Source organism: Mauremys mutica, chromosome 23, assembly GCF_020497125.1.
Source record: "Mauremys mutica isolate MM-2020 ecotype Southern chromosome 23, ASM2049712v1, whole genome shotgun sequence".
Taxonomy (NCBI): Eukaryota; Metazoa; Chordata; order Testudines; family Geoemydidae; genus Mauremys; species Mauremys mutica.
This window is the reverse complement of record NC_059094.1, coordinates 9,083,738-9,107,418: the sequence shown is the minus strand read 5'-3', so window position 1 is coordinate 9,107,418 and position 23,681 is coordinate 9,083,738. Positions and strand designations below refer to the sequence as shown.

At 52.1% G+C, this 23,681-nt stretch overlaps 1 protein-coding gene across 2 annotated transcripts in view; it reads left to right on the top strand.

Moving 5' to 3' along the window:
- The window catches only part of PTPRU (protein tyrosine phosphatase receptor type U), a 277,217-nt gene that overhangs the window by 79,950 nt on the left and 173,586 nt on the right, over positions 1-23,681 (top strand). For both annotated transcript variants that reach the window (XM_044998066.1, XM_044998067.1), the window contains exon 2: positions 12,520-12,648. In XM_044998066.1, coding sequence (XP_044854001.1) covers positions 12,520-12,648 — 129 coding nt within the window. The remainder of the gene's footprint in view (positions 1-12,519; positions 12,649-23,681) is intronic.

Genomic DNA, 23,681 nt, shown 5'->3' with positions numbered 1-23,681 from the left:
TGCTGGCCGGGTCTCCTGGTCCTCTGGGCTGGGTTAGACGTGCAAAATGGTCCTTAATGGCTGTGATTTGGAAAGGCAGGTCAGCGTCTGGGGTCTCCCCCAAACCACCGGATACCTGCTCGGTCACGGTGTGGGGAAAGGAAACGATCGATCCCTCTCCTAACTGCTTCCCCCTCTGCTCAGGGTGACCAGCATCCTCGCTCGGCTCCGCTTCTGTGGCACTTAAGCAAGTCCAAGCATTTTGGGTGGTGTGAGCACCCAGCATCTGAGGCGCTCCAAGCGTTCTGGACGTGAAATTGGCAGGGCTTCCTGCTTGCCCAGTACATAGCTGGCTATAACTGTCCCCATTATACAGATGGGTAATTTGAGCTCTACATGGCAGGGCCGGCAGCAGAACCCAGGCGCCCTAGCGGCGCTGGTCACAAATGCCTGGTGAAGCAGGGATTGCTGAGGCCTCAGACCCAGGCAGACTAGAAGCCTGGATTTCCGAACGCTCTGCCTAGCGCTGAGGTTTTCAGCCTAGGAACCTGACCCTGGGCACGGCAGGGAGCCTGGGCTGGGCTCATTCTATTTGTCTTTCCGTGGCTGATGGCAGGTGATGGTTTTTAAATCGCGGCCGTGAGAGCTATAGCTGGGAGGGACATTGGAATTCATCTATTTTAATCTTAATTTTATGGTGCTATCGGTCTTGCGGTGGAGATAGGCCGGGCCTACTCTAGCCATCCACCGAACAGTCAACGCAGCTCCTCCTGACCCCTCTGCCCTGGACTCAGCCTTGACATGGGAGGAGCAGCTGTTGAGATTGGAGGGGAGGTAGGGCGTTAATTAAAACATCCCCTTGCCATTCTTCATGGCAGGGCTACAGAAATGCAGCCAGCTCTGGGGTGGATGGAGCAGCCAGCTTTTGCACAGTCGGATTTGGGTGGGGAACTTTGACCTGGTGCATAAAGGGAAAATCTTATTCTTTTGTGCAAAGTGCCATGGGACTTTAATGGTCATGCACCTGTAATATACCATGGGTGCTGTGACCTTGCACTCGATATGATTTTTATGAAAATATGCTAATGTAACTGGAATATGCTTCATGCAAAAGGTCTCTTGTAAGGTATCATTACAAAGCTTATCTACTGAGTGTGGTCATCCTATTTGTATAAATGTACCACTCTTGTGTCTGAAACGAGAAATAGGAAATATAACTCTGAGGGCCTATTGTAATTATGCAAAGTGTGGGCCATTAGTGGTGGTTTGGAATCTTGATGACTTCCATTAACCAGAGCAATTGACTGCAGGCGGGGATAGCTCAGTGGTTTGAGCATTGGCTTGCTACAGCCCTGGGTTGTGAGTTCAATCCTTGAAGGGGCCACCTAGAGATCTGGGTTAAAAATCTGTCTGGGGATTGGTCCTGCTTTGAGCAGGGGTTGGACTAGATCCCTCCTGAGGTCCCTTCCAACCCTGAGATTCTATGGCTGTCTTCCTGTATAGGTGTGTGTGCTGGCAAGTGGGCAATGAAATCTTACAGTGACATGTGATCACGTCACCTGAACTGGAATCCATCTTTAACTTAGTGCTTTTCCATTGAGAAGGGGGGATGGGGAACCCAGAGGGGCTAAGGATTTCTGCCTTATGCAAAAGAGAGATAAATAGGTGGAACAGAACAAAGAGGAGAGAGGAGCCATCATGAGGAATCCCCTGCGCTGGAACAAGGGCTGTACCAGGGAAAGGATTGGGCCCAGACTAGGAAGGCGTCCGGTCTGTGAAAGAAACGTATTGAAACATCTCTGAGGGGGAGATCTTACCTGGATTCAGTTTCTGACTGTATTAGACATAGACTTGCATGTTTTATTTTATTTTACTTGGTAATTCACTTTGTTCTGTCTGTTACTACTTGGAACCTCTTAAATCCGACTTTCTGTATTTAATAAAATCACTTTTTACTTATTAATTAACCCAGAGTCTATTAATACCTGGGGGAGGGGGGCGGGAACAGCTGTGCATCTCTCTCTATCAGTGTTAGAGGGTGAACAATTCATGAGTTTAAACGGATTTATTTGGGTTTAGACCCCATTGGGAGTTGGGCATCTGAGTGTTAAAGACAAGCACACTTCTGTGAGCTGCTTTCAGTTAAGTCTGCAGCTTTGGGGCAAGTAATTCAGACCCTGGGTCTGTGCTGGAGCAGACGGGCGTGTCTGGCTTGGCAAGACAGGGTGCTGGGGCCCTGAGCTGGCAGGGAAGGCAGGGGCAGAAGTAGTCTTGGCACATCAGGTGGCAGCTCCCAGGGGGTTTCTGTGATCCAGCCCGTCCCAGGTGCATGATGATACATCACCTCCAGGAGTGGGGCTCGAACCTGGCACCTTTTCAGTAACAAAAGCACAAGCCTTGTTTGCTTGAGTGAAAGGAGAGCTCCTGAAGCCGGGAGTAGCAGGCTGTAATCTTGACTTGAATGAGCCATTAGGGGAGTTGTGATCACGTGCACTAGGCCATTGCATTACAAAGAGAAGATAGGGGCTTAGGAAGTGGTCAGCAGGATTTAAAGGTGGCTGGATCATGCCAGTTCTCCACTGTGGTCTAGTAGCTTAGGTACTGGGCTGGGAATCAGGAGAGCTGGATTCTAATCCTGGCTCTTCCCCTCCCCTCCTGTATAACCTTGCATGGATTTCAGTGCTTCTGTTTCCCTCTTTGTCCGCTGCTGTCTGTTTACACTGTGAACCCTTTGGGGTAGAGACTGTCCCTTACTATGTGTATGTACAGCACCTAGCACAATGAGGCACTGATTTAATTTGTAGTGGCCTGTACTTGCTACTGTAATACAAATAATTAGCTGGGGTTTTTTTAACCACTTTCCATTCCAGCAGCTGCGTAACAGTTAACGGCCAAGCACGGAAGTGCAGTATCTCTCCCGCTGTCTACCAGGGAAGCTGTTTTCGAGGCTGCGTGCGTGTTTGTACAAATTTGTTGGCAATATGGAGCGTCCCATCCTACCCAGCTTCATTTCAGCTGTAGATCGGGGGAGCGGAAGAGAGAACAGGCCCACACATAAAGAGCAATAACAATCAACCTGTCCAAGGAGGGGAGATTGATTGGCTCGGACAGCTGTGTATTAGCCGGCGAAATATCCATTCCCCATAATTGCATTTTAAGCTTCCGCTGGTGACTAGCAAAAATTGTTTCATTATGGCAACATATTAGATGGAATGACAGGCTTTCACTGGCAATTTCTTGATCAGAGGTAAGCAGTGTCTGGGCAAGGATGTGAAGATATTTCGATCTGGCTAATAGCAGCTTCTGTATCTTTAGAAGCAACTGGAAGAGGTGATGGTCCTCTTGGGGAGCCCAAACAGATCACCAAGCATTTTGGAGAGAGGAAAGAATGCTGCCTCACAGGAGGCAGACAAAGCGTACAATCCCTCTTTTTGCAGTGGGGGAAACTGAGGCACACAGTCTTGTGCGAAATCTCACAAGGAGTCTGTGGTAGAGCAAGGAACCGAACGTTGATTTTCTGCAGCACAGTCTGGTGCATTAGCCGCTAGACTGTTCTTTCTCCCTGCAAAGCGAGGAAGGAAAAGCCCTGTTAACTTACCTAATCTGCTGGGTTTGGGGGGTGGCTTTTGGAATGGGGACATGGGCTGAGACCCAGCGGACTCGTTTCACAAAGGTCACCAAACAGCTGTAAGATGGTAACAAGCTTTGGCCGCCGCTGCCCCAAACTGGTGGGAAACTGGCACCCCGGAGGTGAGAGGCATGTATCCTACTCGCCAACCAGCGCTGCTTGGGCTCTGCAGGGAGCTGTAGTAAAACGACCCCGTTTGGGAAAACCGAGCACTGAGCCTGGGCTCTGATCCCACAGGCAGGGCGAGCGGCTGTTCTTTTCCAACGGCCCCTCCTCCATTCTGGTCCTCTGCTTGTGGGGTGGTTCTGTGCTGCTTGCAGGTAATTCACATTATCTTCAGTGCCCGGGTTTCTCTTTGCTAAGACGGGATGAAGGAGCTAAATGCCGCTGGGGATGCAGGAGGGCACAGTCAGGACCCCGCTGGCTATGGGTTTCCTCTTCATGCTTAGTAGTTCTCTTTCTTTCATCTGCTTTCGGGGGGTTCCCCCTCTCTTTTTCTTTCTCTCTTTTGCTTTTCAGGGTTGCCAGCTTTGGCTCTTTTTATTGCGAGTCTTGATGGTTTTCCCAAAGCCCCAGCGCTTGGACTCATGTGATTTACAGCAGCTTTCATTTGGAAAAAAAAAAAAAGAAAAAGTAGGTTTAGCCTGCATGGTTGCAGAGCAAAACTGAAAACGTGGCCCAGAAAGGCTCAGGAACCAGAAGGCCTGGGGGCTTGTGGCTTAAAAATCATGTTGTTTTTTAATTTTTAATCATATGATTTTTCAGGGCCTGGCTCCTGAGCTTTGGCTGCTTGATTTAGACATTGCTGCGTGCTGTCCCCACCGTTAACACTGCTCAGAGTGGCACGGAACAGGCAGCAGCTAGATTTAATCAGAGAACTCAGAGGAGGTTTGCGGCTTCCCCTAGCTGCAGCAGCTCCCTAGTCTGGATTAGCAGTCAGGGCAGCCCCTGAGGAAAGCAGTTACCCCTAGGGAGTGGGAAGGGGACATTGACCCATGGAAAGGGGAGTAGCCAGCATGGAATTTGCCCTCCCCATCACTGCTGGGAGACTCGAACTCCCATCCTGTACGGCGCTGGCCAAGGGTCTGAGCATTGGCTTTGGTCTGGGGGCGGGAAAGGGCCTCGGGGCTTGGAAATGTGGAGGAAGAGGGGAAGTGTCTGTGTGTGTGTTGATGCTGGTTAATAGCAATCCTGATCTTAACAACGTCCCAGTAATAGCAGCCGTTTGCTGGGAACCAGTCCCGTCCCACTGGCTTCAACACCACTTATTGACAACTTTATCATGCGCTTTCCCTGGTTGAAGCCTCACAAACCTCCCTGCGGCTGCCCTGCCCACAGCCTCCCCGCCTAGCCACAGGGTTCCAGGACTCCAGGGAGACGTACTGTGCACATCCCACTGCTGCCTTCTCTGGCTGCAGCCCTGCAAGCCTCTCTTCCGCCTAGTGGCAACCTTCAGATAACAGCCACTTTGCTATAATGAGCAGTATCTACTGGCTATGTACTTTTCCTTTAAAACTGTATCAGCATGTCAGGCGAGGGGAGGCCTGGGGAAGGTTTTAGGTAGACGCTCCCCACTGAAGCAGGACCATTAGCCTTGGGGATAATCCTGATATCCCAGAGCTTCTTGTTCAGTGTTAGAAGAAAGCGATGTTCCCCAGTGTCTCAGTGAGGCAGCCTCTAACACAGTGGTGCTGGAGGGATGGTGAACAAGGGCGGGCAATGGGAATCTGGTTTTCGAGGTGGTGTCTGCTGCCGTCTCTGTATGGTGGAAGTGCCCTCGGGCGGGCAGTGGCACAGGCGTGCCGTGGTGCAGCACCCCGGGGGATACACACAAAACTCATTAGGAGCTTCTCTCCAAAGCGCTGCCTTCCCAGAGCTGCTTACACGCAAATCCATCCTCTGGTACGAGAACTGTGTTAACTTTCTACCTTCGGTACATTAACTACACGTGGGGTTAAAGCAGAATGGGGGCAGTGGGAGAAAGTGGCAGAACCTGCCCTTATCTGTGCATTTTACATTTTCACGCCCCTCCTGCCTGTTCTCTAGAACAAGCGTAAATCCCAGATTGTTACAATGTTCAGACTGCAGTGGGCCTGATTCTGATCTCAGCTACCCTGCAGAACCTGGCTCCCCAGGCACTGCCCTGTGCTAATTTACCGGCTGGGCTGCAAATGTGTCCTCTTTGTAAGGGCACTAAATAGGGTAACACGTTTTGGGACAGGCAATTGTGTGTCATCCCACCTCAGAGACTGAAAACTTTTCTCCTCCTCCTCATTATGCCCCAGCTGCTATTTCCTGTGCAGCTTTGGCTGTGAAGTATTTCTTCACACAACGCACAGTCAGCCTGTGGAACTCATTGCCAAAGGACACGGTGAAGGCCAAAAGTATAACTGGGTTCATAGATCAGTTCCTGAATGATAGATCCATCAATGGCAATTAGCCAAGATGGTCAGGGATGCAACCCTATGCTGTGGACCTCCCTAAATCTCGGAGTGCCGGAAGCTGGGACTGGATGACAGGATGGATCACTCGATAAATTGCCCTATTCTGTTCATTCCCTCTGAAGCATCTGGCGCGGTGGGAAAGCAGGATACCGGGCTAGATGGACCATTGGTCTGGCCCAGTATGGCCGTTCTTATGTGACATCACCAGCTCCCACAGTATAACCTGGGTGCAAAGTCTTACAGATAATTTCTTCTCAGTTGCTCTCAAGCTGGTGCGGTAAAAGTTGGAAGATCTGAAAACTCTGTAGCCTCTAGTACCTGGCTGGATGCAGGATACACAACAGTTAAGCTTGAAAAATGTTGCTGTGGTGAGAGGAGGGGGGAAGGTTGACTCCGATAAATAGTCAAATAAATGGTTCTACCTGTCCACGGTCACCAGCATAAACTGCCAAGTAACTGTTAGATTTCACTGTTCTTTATTTCTTCCAACCGATACTTAGACTGGAAGCTCCTTGGGGCGGGGAATGTTCTTTTGTTCTGTTCGTACAGGTATTAATACTTTTGTAATCTGATGGGTTTTAAACAAATCTCATAACTTTTGGGCTCCTGATTCATGATTTTATTTTTAACACGTGGGGTTGGTAATAATCTGTTGAGATGCAGGATTTTTGTAGGGAAGACGGAGGCACGGAGGTCTCCAGACACCGCCCACCCCAGATTTCCTTTTAAGGATTCTAGTTAGCGTTGATTAGCGGGCAGGTTCCACTAGGCGGCATTCCAGACCTGGTGCACCTGTTGCGGCCACTTTCCATTCCAGGAAGTGGTGAGTTCCATCCTCCGTGACTGCACCTGGGTCCGGCACCTTGGCTGTAGTTCTTGTAACAACCTGTTTTTAAATAAATGTTTTAATAAAAACCTGTGGGCGTAACAAAGCTGCCTGCTGCTGCTCACGGGGAGAAGGGCAGCTGGCCGGCCGTGGAGTTCAGCTGTGGGAGGGCCGTGTTTGTACTTCACTGGTTCTTCAAACGGCCTCTTTGTGCAGCTCATGCTGATGTTCCTAACAGGCAAATCACACAAGGCTTCAGCCTCGATGGGGAATCGCTGCAAAATGGGACAGCCTGGAACCGCCAGACTGGCCACGCGACCCATTGTCCTGTCTCTGACGGTGGCCAGCAGAAGGTGTGTCAGAGGCAGGTGTAAGAAGGATGCCACAGTAACAGCTATGGGGTAATCTGCCCTCCTCGTGGGTCGAATTGTGGTCGCTAGCAGAGATGGGTTTAAACCCCGAAGCACCAGCTATAATGGCCCTTCCCGAACTGGGATTAGTCCTGGTAACTCTGCATCTTCCTGGCCCTTCTCTGAACCCCTAGTGGGTGTAAAATATTGCTGAAAACTTCAAAGAAAAGCCTCCCCCTCCAGCCACAGTATTTCCACTTCTAATCCCCTCTGGAATGTGTGTGTGGGGGGAAGGGATTTCAGTATTTTGGACCCTCACCAAGCTTCAGTCCACGCTCGGCTCCAGGAACGAGGGACGGCTGCCTCGCTCCAGTGCATTGGTATTTTATATGCTTCTCTCACGGCTCCTCCTCCTCCCCCTTTCCTTCTAACTGCACTAAGCGGGTGCGTCTCACTGGAGGCTGAGCTCTCTTTTGAGAGTGCAGGGAGGAACTCTGGGGGGCGAGCGATGCCCTGTAACGCCTGTCAGCCCTCCCCTCCCCGTGGCCCCGGCCCATCCTTCGTGGCTGTGCTTGCGTTCGTTTTCGTGAGCCATGCAGGGCCTGGCTGTGACGGGAGAACTGCCAGGAAAACTCGGCTTCCTGTTGGTCACTCAGCAGGTGCCATTACTGCCTTTGTATTAGTCGTGCTACGCAGGCTCTGTGCAGCTGGAGGTGCTGGCTTTAGGGTGGGACGTGAGACCCCTGTGAGTGCTGAGACTCCATGGTCCTGTAGGGGAAATCAGGGCCTGAGGTAGGTATCCTGATGCCATGCAGCTCCATTCTGTCCCACTAAATCCCGCCTGGCAGTTTCCCTTGACTATAGTCCCAACTTCACTTCCTGCTCCGAACTGGTGGGGACGATGTTGCTGTGGGTTGTTTAAGCAGCTGCCACGCTACACCCCTGGGCAAAGTGCTGCGAGGATAGAGCGAGGGCTTTCCATGGGGCTGAGTGACACCACCAGTTGTCAGGCTGGGGAGAATGGGATCCCGAGAGGGGGTGGCTAGATAAGGAAGAGAGATGAGGCTCGCAAACACCTGTTAGGGTCATCCCAGTCTAATTCTGATCTCAAAGCACTTTATCAAGGCAAGCCAGTGTGATTTTTCCTTATTATACAGGCTCACCCCGGGTCACCCAACAGGCCAGAGCCAGGACTAGGACCCACATCTCCTGACTTCCCAGCCCACTGTCCTAGCCACTAGGCCACACTGCCTTCCCTAGTCCTGTGAGGGAAGATTTTGTTTATCTTAAGTCAGCTGAGACCCGGTTTAACTCACCCGCCATGATCCGCTCTTATACCGCAAAGGCTTTTGTACTGGCTTATCTATATTGGTTTAGAAATGGATGCAAATGAATTATACCATTAGTAGTAGCAGGAGTGCTGTAAGCAAGACACGAGAAGCCATTCTTCTGCTCAACTCCACACTGATTAGGCCTCAGCTGGAGTATTGTGTCCAGTTCTGGGCGCCACATTTCAGGAAGGATGTGGACAAATTGGAGAAAGTCCAGACGAGCAACAGCAATGATGAAAGGTCTAGAAAACGTGACCTAGGAGGGAAGATTGGAAAAATTGGGTTTGTTTTGTCTGGAGAAGAGAAGACTGAGGGGGGACAGGAGAACAGTTTTCAGCTACATAAAAGGTGGTTACAAGGAGGAGGGAGAAGAATTGCTCTTCTTAACCTCTGAGGATAGGACAACAAGCAAGGGTCTTAAATTGCAGCACGGGAGGTTTAGGTGGGACAATAGGAAAAACTTCCTGTCATGGTGGTTAAGCACTGGAATAAATTGCCTAGGAAGGTTGTGGAATCTCCATCATTGGAAACTTTGAAGAGCAGGTTAGAAAACACCTCTCAGGGATGGTCTAGATCGGGGTCTGCCACCTTTCAGAAGTGCTGTGCCGAGTCTTCATTTATTCACTCTAAGGTTTCGCGTGCCAGTAATACATTTTAACGTTTTTAGAAGGTCTCTTTCTTATAAGTCTATAATATAAAACTAAACTATTGTATGTAAAGCAAATAAGATTTTTAAAATGTTTAAGAAGCTTCATTTAAAATTAAATTAAAATGCAGAGCCCCCCGGACCGGTGGCCAGGACCTTGGCAGTGTGAGTGCCACTGGTTGCCTACCCCATGTCTAGATAATACTTAGCTCTGCCGTGAGGGCAGGGGACTGGACTAGAAGACCTCTCGAGGTCCCTTCCAGTTCTATGATTCTATGCCAGTAGCACTGAGGTTAGGGCCACAGAGTAGAAAGCAGCCCCTGCCCCCAGGAGTTACCAATCTAACTAGAGAGAGGCTGGGAGAGGAAACTGAGGCACAGAGAGGGGACGGGACTTGCCCAAGGAGGATAGTGGCAGAGCTGGGAGTAGCCCCAGATCTCCCAAGTCCTAGTCCAGGGCCCTGCTCAATGGACCAAGCCACCTCTGTGGTGGAGCGTCTAGTTAGCTGGTGGGATGGGAACTTTGGCGGTGCCTTTGGCAAAGGCTGGCTCGGTGGATCGATGCGGGTTATTCTCTGTGGTGGAGTTGGAGGAATAGCTCAGGGCCCTGGGCATACCCAGGCGCTGCCAAGTATCCAGCCGCGCACCACGGGGGACAGAGAGGTGGAGTGCACCTGGCTGCAGAGGTGCGTATGTGTGGGTGGCCGGAGCTACCTTTGCATAGGGGAGACTGGGCCTCGGGGAGTTGGGGTGCTGGTGCATGAGGGGGTGCATCTTTGTGCGTTGGGGGATAGCGCGTGAGTGAGTATTGAGGGGCCAGTGTACATGCATGCGAGGTGTGGGGCTCCTGGGTGCCTGTGGGAGGGGAGTGCCCGTGTGTGTGAATGCCGGGGCGGGCCGCGGGGGCGCTGGCACGTGGTGGGGTGAGTGTGCTAATGCCAGTGTGTGGGAAAAGCAGCGTGTGTGCACACACAGCAGCCATCAATAGGCTGTTGGCTGGAAGGGGCTGCTCCCTGTCTGCATGCGGGGGGCAGGCCAGGCCCATGGTTGTGAACTCCCGTGGTGCCAAGCCCTGGGCTCTGGCCTGCATTTCCCTCAGGCCGTAGAGCCGTCCTGGTACTTGCCTGGGTAGCAATCCCCATGCTCGGCCCTAGTGAAGCTGCTAATTGCCTGAGCCCCAGTTCCTCAGCCCTGGGGAGAACTGGCTGATGTAATTTGTGGAAAAATAGGAAAAAGCGAATGAAATAATAAAAAGGGCTGGTCAGTGCCTGAGCACCGGCCTCTTTATGGGGTATTTGCCTTTGTTCTTTCTGCTTGCTCAGGGGTTTCTTAATGGGCCTGCTCTGCTCAGCCCAGGAGGCTGGTATTAATTATTACCGAAGCCCTGGCCTGCGTGTAATCTGTGGCTTTAATGGAACAATAGGTCAGTATTTAACAAGCCGAGCTGTACCAGTTACACGCTGTACAGAATCAAATCCCCAGCTCCTTTTTTGGTTTGGCCGGTGCACAGATGACTGAACATAAAAGCACCCTGGGTCCTGGCCGCGGGGGAAGTATTCATAGGATGAAACATCAGAGCGGCGTCCTTCTGCAGGCCGGAGGGGGGCGGGAGGCTGCGTAGGCCAGGGACCGCGCTCGGCCGTATCAGACAGAACCAGAAAGCCAATTTAACTTGCGTGTGCGTGTGTTTCTGGGCATGTTTCTAACCAGGCTTGCTGGCATTTACTTCAATTAGCTGTGCTCAATCAAGTGCCTTTCCCCGCTCTGCGATCTAGGGAGCCGGTGGGGTGCAGTGTTCAGCAGCAGGACGCCTGGGTTCCAGCCTGACTTTTCAGCTTTGTTTTGCTCTCTGTAAATCCCTTTCTAGACGTTTGAGACCCCCGCCCCCAATATTTTGCCTTCTCTGCCGACATCGCTCTTTTGGCAAACCCTATTCCTTCCTCCTGCCCCGTTCGTGCTGTGCATGGAGCTGTACGTTGTTCCATCGAGATGAGATGATGACCATTGTCATCTTTCACTTTAAAATGCTGGAGGCCAGCGGCTCTGAGTGACAGCTGGGCTTGCAGTGATAGGGATGTGGGCGGGTAGCTGAGATGTTAGCTGTTACATGTTGGGACTGTCTCAGATCACCCTACCCCCAAACTTTGGAGTGGAGTGAGAATCCAGATCCACATTATGTGGCTGGCCCCTATGTCTATAATACCCAACCAAACAGCTCCCAGATAATTTCAGCGTCCTGGAACTCTGCTGCGGGTGTGGACCCAAAACCTGGCTCTGGATCCAAACGCGATCGGCGCCGTCTCTGCGTTCCTCCCCGTGCGTGAACTGCAGTGATCGTACAGCTGTGCGATGCCGAACGTGGGTCCAAGAGGCATCCTCGTTCTCAAAGCTGGCCTGGGTTCTCCAGCCGCCGTATCCTGCCTGCCTTCCCTTCCAGCCTCACGTGCGGGATAACGAGGGTCTTCGTTATTTCCTAAGGCTGGTTGATTGGTTAGGTTTCATAAATAATCAGCGAGGGGATCATGACCCCGGCTGCCCCCGGAGACTCTGCCATTCCCATGTCTGTGTTTCATCCTTGCTGTATCTGGTACTAATTGTTTCACTCTGTGTCTGTTGCTTTCTGGTCACCCGGCTGCCGTTTTATGCCGCATTTAAAACAGACTCCTCCTAATCATGGCTCTGTTGCCCTCTGAACTGCACATCTGTCTGGGATGGAACGGCTTGGAATGGATGGAAGGATTTCCCAGCTGCTAATCTTCTCAGTGCCCCATCACTCCCAGCGGACTGGGCCAGGGGAACAATGGGCATTATTCTGGGCTTGCTTGTGGGGAACTTAAAGGGGATGCCACTGTCTGCTGGGGTGTGTGTGTGTTGTGGTGGGATCCACGTGTGTGTGAGTGTGTGCTGGGATGTGTGTGTGTGTGTGCTGGGATGTGTGTGTGTGTCTGCTGGTGTGTGTGTGTGTGTGTGTGTGCGTGTGCTGGGATCTGTGTGCAGTGTTAGCTGCAAGACATGCCTTGTGAAGTCCGGAGTTGTGTAGATTCACACGTCAGCCTGCTGTTCCGTCTAGGGTTAGAAGTTAAGTCTTGTCATGGCGAGGACGTGTGAGTTCTCGGAGTGTAGCCCTGCCCTGGGGGCCTGCCTGCCCCAGGCCATCTGTGAGGGGGGCTGGCAGGTAGTTTCAGCCAGGCATGAGGGTTTTTTCCTTTCTCTCTCTCTCTCTCACCTGGGCGCACTGGCACTTTCGCTGCTGTCCCCTGCCGGCCGAGCGTGCTGCATTCCCCTGGCACTGACTGTCTCTCTCTCCCCACTGCAGCCGGCTGCACCTTCGAGGAAGACGTGGATTTAAACCAGTGTGAGTACAGCCAACGGGAGGACGATGACTTCGAGTGGGAGCTGATCCGCAGCTATGTCATGCCTCACCTGACCTCTGACCTTCCTCACGGTGAGTCGTCTCCTCCTCTCCCCCAGGTCTCCCATCAACACCTCCCAGTCTGAGCCCCTCTGAGCTTTCCACAGGTCAGACCTATGGGATCCCCCCGGCCCTAACACAGAGCCCGCCGCCTCCTCCCCACAGCCTCCCACTGGCTCCTGCAGTTGCTAGGAGCAGATCTGCAGTATGGAGTCTGCCGCGGCAGCAGCTCGTCTACTCTCAGAGTTGCTGCAGTTTGTTGCAGAGGAGACACCCACGTTGTGCTCTCTCTGGGAGACAGTACCTTGGTTCGTTCTTATGTGCAGTTTTCTTGACGCCATTTTAACATGAAATTACGTGTGTGTGTGTGTGTGTGTGTGTGTGTAAGCCTAACACTTGGCTAAAACCCTACAAGAGAGAAAGAGACAGGTGCTAAGTGGCGTAAGCTTAGCTGTGCTTTGATCACTGAAGATCTTGCAGGCAGTATTTTTTCCCCCGCGTTGTCTTAGATAAAAGACCCTGTCCAGTAACTCGTGCTGTGAGAACAAGGGCACATGCAAATGCATGGTGGGGAGGGAGATTGAGCCAAGTGCAGCGTCCTGGAGTAACGAAGCTCTTCCCATCTTTGGATCAGGTCGGGGTTGTGGCCAGCAGGTTTGCAGGCGAGCGCTGCTGGGTGACGTTTGCGCTGTGTTCCCTTCTTGAGTCCCCTGTGAGCTACGTGTGATTCCCCTGAATGAATTGACTGGCTAATTCCTGCCTGTAAGTTCTTGGCCTGTGGCTCGTGCGATAGCTGCAAAGGTTCAGTCCCTGCTCCCGAGGTTGTATTGTTGCGTGGAAGGCATTGCACAAGGCCAGTGTGACGGAGACCCAGGCTGATGGGCTCAGCGGTGACAGGGACTGTTCTCTTGGCTTTCCGGGGTTCTGCAGCACCTGCTGGTTTCGCCTGCAGTTAGCAGCGCCTGACAGGCTGGGAATTTGTCCCCGGGTGTCAGACGTGTGCCGAGTTCTCAGTCTCACAGTTACGTGGGACGCCCTGCACTGCGAGGATGAGCCCCAGTCACCCCAGGAGCCTCAGCCTGCTAGAGGCGATGTGCCGGCCTGGCCCTGGAGTCAGGGATAGGAATTCCGCATGCCATGGAGTGGGATGACCTTCGGCTGAGCCGTGGCCCACGCGGCATCGGAGACGGGGGCGCTGGCGCACGCCGACCTGGCTGTGGGAAGTCCTGGCTTTGCGAGTGACGTCGCCCTCTAGTGGCTGGGCTCACAGATGGGATAGTCTGTGTTAGCTGGAGTGACTCTCTAGGGGTCAAGGCCTGAAGGCTTGGAGCCGGAGGTCTGGGGTTCTAGCCCCGGCGGGGGATCCCCAACGCAGTCACTGGCACCATGCGAAATGGAGGCTTGTCAGTGGTTTCCAGTTCCCAGGCTGGGGTGATGGTGGCAGGATGCCCCCTGTTGGCCAAGGCCTGACACCTCCCCCTCCCGGCTGTCAGCAGAGGGTGGGAGCAGCTTGTGCCCTACTCTGCGTCTCCGCAGTGTCTCCCTGCCTCAGCCCAAACCTCCTTTTCCTCAGCGACGCTGTGACACAAGCCCCAGTGCTTGCTGGACGCTGGGCTCCCCATCTGCTCGGGGGCCAGAGCCTCTGCAGCGAGGACCCCGTCTCGCCAAACCCGACCCACTGCTAGTTTCCGAAAGGAACGTTTTCTTTTTCAGAGAGTTATTCGCGCTGCCTTTATTCCAGGGAGGGGATCGGGGCTGTTTTTAAAGGAGCAGCATGCGCTGCGAGGGGACGGGGGTGCGTGCTCACGGTGTTGCTGGCTCTTGTCGTTTTATCGCGATTCTCGCAGTATTTGGTCTTCAGGCGCCAGCTTCTGGAGCCAGGTGAATGTGGGAGGAGCCCAGCTTTCAGTCACGAGAAAACGCACGGTGCTCGCCCTCGTGGCTGTGGAGAAAGCATTGAAAACAGGAAGCGGGTGCGGCCTAATGGCTGCGAAACCAGGAAGGACTATACAGAGAAACCAAAGTGTGTTATTTTTAAAATGCATGATTTCCAAGCCAGTGCCATGATTTTCCGGGGGACCTGTCTCATGGTGGTTGAACTCCTGGGGTGTGTTTGGTGGATTTCTGTCAATGGGAGCATCTCAAGAGCAAGGATGGCCTTGTGGTGAATGCACCGGGCTGGGACTCAGGGGATTTTAGTTCAGTTCCCAGCCCAGAGTCCCTGTGTGACCTCAAGCAAGTTCCTCTCCCGTCCCCCCCCCCCCATCACTTCCCTGTCTTAATTCCCCGTCTATAACAAAGGGGTTAGTGAGACTGACCCACCGGGGGGAGTGGTGTGTGGCTGAATTCACAAATGTTTTTGAGCTGCCCAGATGCTATGGTGATGGGCGACCGACACACTGCTCCTCACGGCAGTATCTGAACAGCCTGAAGTTATAGTACCTGATGCTCCAGCTTCCTTCTGCTCAGGCCAGAGCATGGAGAGCGGGTCTGGCACCAGCATCTGGGAGAAGACAGAGAGAAGCTGGTTTATAGCTCAGTAGTAAAAATGAGTTTTATTAGAGTATTAACTGCTTTATAGAAAGCTCTTTACTGCTCCATCAATCTGACATGGGCCATTTATCTTGCCAGCTTGGTCATACTGGTGCTTTATTCTGTTTTCCTTTTATTTCGCCCCTTCCCTAAACTCTCTCCTCCTTCTGTTCCCTTCCCGCTCTCCCAGATTGCGCTCCGGAGCAGACACAGGGTAGGCAGCCACTGCAGACTCCGTGCTGACCTGGAGAGGGACACCTGGAGGGGATCGGTCTTTGAGGCCTGCTCCCGCCACTTGTGTGTGGGGAACGGTGGGGGTGTGCGTGGGTCAGTGGGGGTGCTGTACCTTTAAATAAATAACCATTAAAACAAAGCCACCTGGAAATGACAGCGAGGATGGAATGGGAGAGAGACATGGTGGGTAAGAGAGGCCGAGAGACGAAAGGGAGAAAGGAAAAGAAGAACGAATGGGAAGTGAAGAGGGACAGTAAAAGACCAGGATGAAGTAGGAGGAGGGACGCAAACTCCTCCAGCAGAGCCATGAGCATGGTGGAGAGTCGGAGTCCGGTGTCCTTGGATCCTGGTAGCTGCACGGATAATGTTCTCCATTATCGGTGGGAAACGAGGCCACGGACGGGGTGGAGAATTCAAGGGCAGGACGCAGGGGCCAGGATGATAAATCACATCATGTCAAGCATGTCATGGCTGGTGTGGGTGGGCTCAGGGTCCTCAGACAGTCCTCTGTCTAGGGCGGGCTGTGCTAATGCACTGCTTGCCAAACACATGTTAAGACCACACTTCCGGCACACATCAATAACTGTTTAAACACCACCCATACATGCCCCATGCAACAATATTAATGGCCAGCGTGTTACCAGTCTGCGCAGGACACCTTTTAGATACAGATTATGACCACGGTGTGTTGGGACAATGAGTGTGTGAGGCCTGAAATGAATTATGGGTTGGTGTGCTCTCTGCCAGCTGTTATTGGGGACCACCCTGGTCACAGGCACAGGCACATAGAGACCTCACCTGAGAGTAGTACACACGCCTGGGGAGCGACAGTCTGGCCGCCTCGCTGGAGAAAGGGGAAGAGGGAAAGAGAGGACTAGAGAGAGAAAGGTGTTTTCACTGCAGAGTTGACTTAGGGGGTCTTGTTCCTAGCCCCCTTCCTGTCCACACACAAAACCATCTCCCCCAGGTGCGTTGGTGCTTTCAATCCAGGCTAGCTGGGGATGAGTTGGATCCCTGGTTCTGCTTTCACTGAGGTGAGTAATCTGCCCGCTTTGCAGGGAGGACAGAGGCTAAACCACTTGAGTGCCACGAATACTCCAATGACTTCCCACAAACATAGGCGGCAGGTGCGTATAATTTTTGGTGGGGCCCAAAATGGTGCCCCCCCCCCCGCTCTCACCCTGTAAGCTGATATAAAATGAAGCTACAATGCGTCAGCACCACAAGATTACAAGGGTCAATTAAAAGTGGAAAGTCAGAAGCAGCCCTTGCCTGCTTCAATATACAGTATTAAATTTTGTTGCACCTGTTGTGACAAAGTGGGAATGTTCTTAATGTTTTCTCTGAATACTGTGTGGGTGCCTCAGTTTCCCCTGCAAAGTGCCAACTGACGGTGTTGGGGACAAAGAGATCAGGTGGCCTCCTTGTCCGGAAGAGACACAAAGGCCAGAGGAGGGAGTGTCAGTTTGGAGCTGGCTGGGGAAATCGGGAGAGGCCCAGAACTTGGGTCTGGGCTCCCCACCCCCCAAGATGGACCTGACTGAGGGGTCCTGTTTTCTGTACCTACAAGCTCTGTTTTAGACTGTGTCCCTGTCATCTAATAAACCTTCTGTTTGACTGTCTGGCTGAGAGTCGCATCTGACTGCGGAGTTGGGGTGCAGGGACCTCTGGTTGCCCCAGGACCTGCCTGGGCACACTCGCTGCGGAAAGTGCATGGTGTGGAAGGGCATGCTGAATGCTCCGAGGTCAGACCCAGGAAGGTGTAAGCTTCTTGCCCTGGAGACAGTATGCTCAGAGAGGAGGCTCCCCCAGAGTCCTGACTGGCTTTGTATGGAGTTGTTCCAAAGCATCCCAGCATCCCCTTCCACACCATGCGCTTCCCGGAAGTCTGCATAGGCACTGACACTCCCTCCTCTGGCCTTTGTCTCTTTTCCAGGCATTAGGAGGCCACCTGATCTCTTTGTTCTCCAACACCTTCAGTTGGCACCTTGCAGGGGGGTGGCCCAGGCCATCAGTTGCCTGGAGGTAGGGTTGCAGCCATTATCTGTGCAGACGGCATCACACTGGCCCTCTAGGGCTTTACAACAATCACACCCCCTTATCCCACCATCTAGAGCCTTAAGAAATGCATTGGGGAAACTGAGGCACACAGACAGTATTCAGAGAAAACACCTGTATACGACCAGTTACATACTTTGAAGGGTGTAAAATAATCAAATATTGTGCTAAATACAATGATACTCCAAACTGACCACCAAATTTAAGTTGCACGTTTTTCCCCTCAGGTGAGGGTTCTGGGGTGGGGCTGGGGATGAGGGGTTCACAGTGCAGGAGCGTGCTCGGTGCTGGGGGTGCAGGCTTTGGGGTGAGGCAGGGCTGAGGATGAGGAACTTGGGGTGCAGACAGGCTGCCCCAGGGCTAGGGCCAGAGAGGACTCCCCATCACCACCACTGGCAGCAGCAAGCTCCAGGGGAGGGACCCCTCCTCTGCCCCCCAGCCCCCCACAGCACACTCACTCTGCACCACAGTCACTGCACATGCTCCTAGGGCCCCTCAGGTCCAGAAAGCTCACTCCCCTCCCCTATGATGGGTACTGGGGGGGGGGTTGCCATCACAGGTGGCCTTCCATGCTGCCCCTCACCATAACTTCACTGTGGATGGGTGATGGGGCTGCCCCTTGCCCAGCATGGGGCAGAAGCGGGGTAGGCAGGGTGGTGGCTGGCTATGGGGTGGGGGAGCAGGGTGTCATAAAATTCACCCAGGCCCCAACTGCTCAGGTCTAGGAAGCCTCCCTCTCCCCTCCCTCCTGTGGCGGGTGGGTTGGTGGGTGCTGGGGGAGGGAGCATTGCCTTCACATGTGGCTTCCTGCCTCCCCTGTGCAGCCTGCTGCGCCTCACTGGGGGTAGGAGTGGGGGCTGGGGCTGGGGGGGAATCATAGGGTCAAACACTCAAACATAATAAAAAAAATCATAGGGTCAAACACTCACGGAAGCCCCAGCAGCTGCTAAGGTGAGTGATGTCCCTCTCCTGGCTGGAAGTCCCGTTCGCGTCTCCTCCAGGTAGGGGCAATGGAGGAGAGAAGAGGCCCCCTCCACTCCCCTCCCCCTCTACAGCAGCAGTTAGTTAGCATTGTTCTTATGCTAATGCTGCAGCTGTAGCCTTAGGCTACGGCAGCAAAAGCAAGGGAGAGAGACACTCGCTGTGAGATCTCTTTACATTCAGGCAGGGAAGCTTCGGGGGGGGGAAAAACCTAGCTCCAAATATTGGTGGAGCAGAGCCCCTGATTATGAATATTCCTGGGGCTTTAGCTCCAAGAGCCCATATAAGTTGGCGCCCATGCCCACAAACTAGGACAGACAACGAGGTTTCCCACAATTCACTGGGGAAAGAATGCTGGAGCGGCTTGACTTACTGCAGCCCTATGAACCATGGGATGTGCCCCCAGACGTCCTAGCCACACAGACAGTGATGAGTGTGTGATCTCAGTGAGGACACTTCGGGAGAAAGTGATCATGCAATGAGAGATTTCATGATGCGAAGGAAAGGAAGGAGTGAGAGGAGCTGAGAAAGGACAATGGAGTTCAAAAAAGCAGAGCTCGACAAATGCAGAGAACTGGTAGGTAAGGGCCCATGGGAAGAAAATCTAAGACAAAAAGGCTGTTTAGGAGAGTGGGCAGTTTCTCAAGGAGACAATATTAAAGGCACATCTGCAAAGTATTCTGACGTGAAGGAAAGATAGGATGAATAATTAGAGGCCAATATGGCTCCATCAGGAGCTCTTTAATGACTTGAAAATCAAAAAGGAGTCTTACAGAAAGTGGAAACGTGGACAGATTGCTAAGGAGGAGCACCAAAGAGCAGCACAAGCAGGTAGGGACAAAATCGGAAAGGCTGAGGCACAAAAAAAGTTACACCTAGCAAGGAATATAAAAGGCAATAGGAAGAGGTTCTTTAAATATACTAGGAGCCATAGGCGCTGACTTCCCCTCTACCCGGGGGCTCAAACCCCCCCTCCCCAATCACAGGCCCTGCCCCTACTCCACCCCTTCCCCCCGCCTCTTCCCCCCCCGAACACGCCCTGTCCCCGCTCCTCCCCCTCCCTCCCGGAGCTGACCTGCATGCCCCGGAGCTGGGAGGCACTGGGAGGGAGAGGGAGGAGTGATCAGCGGGGCAGCCAGTGGGGGAGAGGCTCTGGGGGACGGGGACAGCGGGGGGAGCTTGGCTGCCAGTGGGTGCTAAGCACCTGCTAATTTTTTTTCGTGAGTGCTCCAGGACTGGAGCACCCACAGAGTCGGCACCTATGCTAGGAGCAGGAGAAAGGCAAAGGCAAGTGGCGATCCTCCGCTTAATGGGGAAGGAGAGCTAATAACTGATGACATCAAGACGGCTGAGGTGTTTAATGCCTATTTTGCTTCAGTCTTCACTAAAAAGGTTAATAGTGAGCAGATACTTAACACAATTAATATTAACAACAAGGGGGAAGGAACACAAGCCAAAATAGGGAAAGAACAGGTTAAAAATATGTAGATAAGTTAGATGTAGTCAAGTCAGCGGGGCCTGATGAAATTCACCCTGGGGTACTTAAGGAACTAGCTGAAGCAGTCCTGGAACATTAGCAAATATCTTCTAGAACTCATGGATGATGCGTGAGGTCCCAGAGGATCGGAGAAGGGCAAACATATTTTAAAAAGGTAACTAAGGGGACCCCAGGAATTATAGACCAGTCAGCCTAACGTCAATACTTGGAAAGATACTGGACCAAATTCTTAAACATCAGTGTGTAAGCATAAAGCAGATAATAGGATTATAAGGATTTGTTAAGAACAAATCACGTCAAACCAACCTTCTTGTACAGGGTTGCTAGCTTAGAGGATGGGGGGGAAGCAGTAGATGTGATATATCTTTATTTTAGTAAGGCTTCAAAACACAGTCCCACGTCACATTCTTGTAATCAAATTCGGAAAATGGGGTCTAGATGAAATTACTGTAAGGTGGGTGCAGAAATGGTTGAAAGACCGTACTTAAGGAGTAGCTATCAATCGTTTGCTGTCAAACCGGGAGGGCACATTTAGTGGGGTCCTACAGGGGTCAGTCTTGGATCTGGTACTATAATATTTTCCTTAATGACTTGGACAATGAAGTAGGGAATATGCTTATAAAATTTGTAGATAACACCAAGCTGGGAGGGGCTGCAAGCACGTTGGAGGAAAAGATTAAAATTCAAAATGAGCTTAATAAAGTGGAGAATTGGTCTGAAATCAACCAGATGAAATTCAATAAAGACAAGTGCAAAGTGCTACACTTCAGAAGGAAAACTCAAAATGCACAATTACAAAATAGGAAGAAGCAGGGAGGTGGTAGTACTGCCTGAAAGGGCCTGGGGGTTACAGCGGATCACAAATAAGTGTGATGCCGTTGTGAAAAAGGTTAATATCTTTCTGGGGTCTGTTAACAGGAGTGTCCTGTGTGAGACGTTCTGGTATCCCCGTCAGTGGAGCTTTTTAAGACCAGGTTGGACAAACAGCTGGCAGGGCAGGTCTGTTTGCTTGGCCCTGCCTCAGTGCAGGGGGCTGGACTTGAGGAGGTCCCTTCCAGCCCGCCATTTCCATGATCCAGTAACTCAGGCAGGGCTCTGCAGTCCGGCAGCTCACACCCAGGCTAGGCTGACCTGTGTGCCCATCACCCACAGTAACTCTGCAGGGACTTGTCTAAGGTCACCCAGCAGGACGTGGGCAGAGTCAGGAACAGAACCCCAGGTCTCCTGGTTCCCCGTGCAGTGCCCTATCCGCTGTCCTCCCCGGCCTGCTCTTAGGAAGAGTAGGAAAGTCCTATTGGGGCAGGTCAGTTGATCTGCAGTGCCCTCAGAGGAGCGGCATGCTCTGTAGGATCACTGAAGCTTATCTCATCTCAAAGGCCCCGGCTGCCTTCTGCTGTCCCCAGAAGGAAGGAAACTCACCCTCACTTGTAGAAGATACTCAGGAATCGCCGAAATGCTAGAGCAGCAGATATATAGCAGCAGTACCCCGGTCAGCAATGATGGGCTTGGCTTGGAGTGGCAGGGGGGCTCGATCTAAAGTGGGTGTAACTCTCCTGACTGCTGAGATTTTGACAGAACCCACCAATGCTAAGCAAAGCTCAGTGGGTTACCTGGGACCCCACCCGACCCCCATGACCGTGTGCCATGAGATTCACGTTCTGCCCTCCACTGAGAGAGAGAAAGCGCTGCCCTGAGCATTCCCAGGATTCCTGGCCTCCAAAGGCTTGTGCTGCATCTCTGGCCACACAGGAAACTTTCCAGCAGAGATTAAACCCATTAATCAGCCGTCTGTGTGCAGGGGTGGGGCGGCGCCGCTCCGAGCAAAGCCAGGAAAAGCCAACACCAACTAGAACCCGTCAGAAACTTAAACAGCTTTTTCTGAGTCCATTAATCTGGGGAATTCAATTAATTTTTTCTTTTGTGGCAAAAGTTATGGCTGTTCCATGCACTTGAGGGCCATTGGGCGGGTGAGCCGGATAGAGATGGCTAGAGACACAAGTGTAGGAAGACGCTGGTCAAGTTCCCTCAGCCACTCAGCACATCCCCTGCCTGCTCAGTTCGCTCCCATCTGCAGCACCTCAGCTGTGCTAAGCCAGACCGAGGGCGTCTTCACTGCAGTGTTAACGGGGTGATGGACGGCTGGGGGTGAGCAGCCACACTGCAGAGCCCTGCTAGTGCTGCGTGTGTCGCTCCGGCTTCGGGGGACGCAGCAGCCCAGGGCTTTTTGTGCGACTCTAAACTCTCTGGTTGCTCGTGATTCCTTCCCAGTGAACTGTGGGACTTGTCTGTCTCTCTGGGCGCACGGGGAGACTTGTGGTGGGAAGGCAGTGGAAGACTATCAGCACTTGAATGGTTTAAGTGGGTGAGTTACCAGCTAGCCTGGGCCCAAAATATCCCCAAGCTTGGGGTTTGTTTGTGGACAGGAGTGGCCTGAGGCAAGATCAAAGTAAGAGCCCCAGGTAACTCTGCTGTGGAGACTGGCCATTCTTACTCAAACTTGAGTGCAGGTAACTTGAGTGAATTCTGGAGTGAAGACCTAGCCAGAGGTTCCGTCTACATGAGGAAGTTGCATTGGTTTAACCAAAGTTGTGATTTTAAACCAGTTTGATTAAACTGGTGCATATAAGGCTGCGAGGATCCTCTTATTTGTGTTTGAATCAAGGTTACGTTGGGATGGCTTATGTGAATTTGGAATTGGTTTAAGCTAAACCAAAATAAGCCATTCTAAGACCTAAAATAAGTGCAGCCTTTTGCTCTGGTTTAACTAAGTTGATTTAAAAAACGATGCAGCTTTCCCATGTAGACGAGGTCTTTGGGGGGACTCAGCCGGCTCCGTTGGGAGGTTTTGAAGCCACTGCTGAAAGTTGAGGAGAAAGCAAGCAGTTCTAGTGCTCCCTGACCCTCCGGCCATGGCTCTGACCTCTGTCCTTGGCCTCCTTGTGTGAAAACTGTAGCAGCACATGTAAAAAGGATTGAGAACTCTCACAGTGTGAGCCATGAGTCTTGGGCTATTGGATGTTTTCCTTAATGCCTGAGCTTCTGGAGTCCTGTGATTTAAAAAGCAAACAACCAACCCCGTAAATTTCTAGCCCTCTTGGTTGCCAAGCAAAGCAGAAGGCAAGTGAAAAGAACCCCAAATGTGTTTTTTTTAAATCTCAGGAGTTTTAAGCCAACTGCAGGATTTTTTGGGGAGCCCCAACTCATGATTCCTGAATGTGTAGAACTGGCCGGAGTGCAAATGCAGTCAGGTCAAAAGGCATTGGAGCAAAATAAACTCGGTACGTGCAAATGGAAAACCCGAGCCACAAAGCTGAGAGGAATGGGCTCTCCTGGGCGCTCGTTGTCTCTGATTGATTCTCATTGTTCTTCCTGAGTGACCTTTGCCAAATCAGGCCCTGCTCCGTGCCTCAGTGTCCCCATGTGTCTAACCGTAATAATCATCCAGATGTGTAATGAACGTGGAATTGATGGAAGCAAAGTGCTCCTGTGGTGCTGTTAATGGAAGGAAGGACAAGAAAGAGAGAGAGGAGAAGAATGAGTGTCTTTCTCCTTGGGCCTTATCCTGTCTGACTTGTCTAGTGAAATGTCGCAGGGTTGGTTTGTTGGGTAGGGAGATGCAGTGGGGTGTTTACTGGAGGGGCTGAGGAAACGCTGGAAGGCAGCTCCTGCTGTCTTATCACCCGTCTCCAGTCCGCTCCGCAGCTTGGTAGATAAATAATATTTCATACCACCATTGCCTCTCAAGGGAGCACTTTACAAAGGA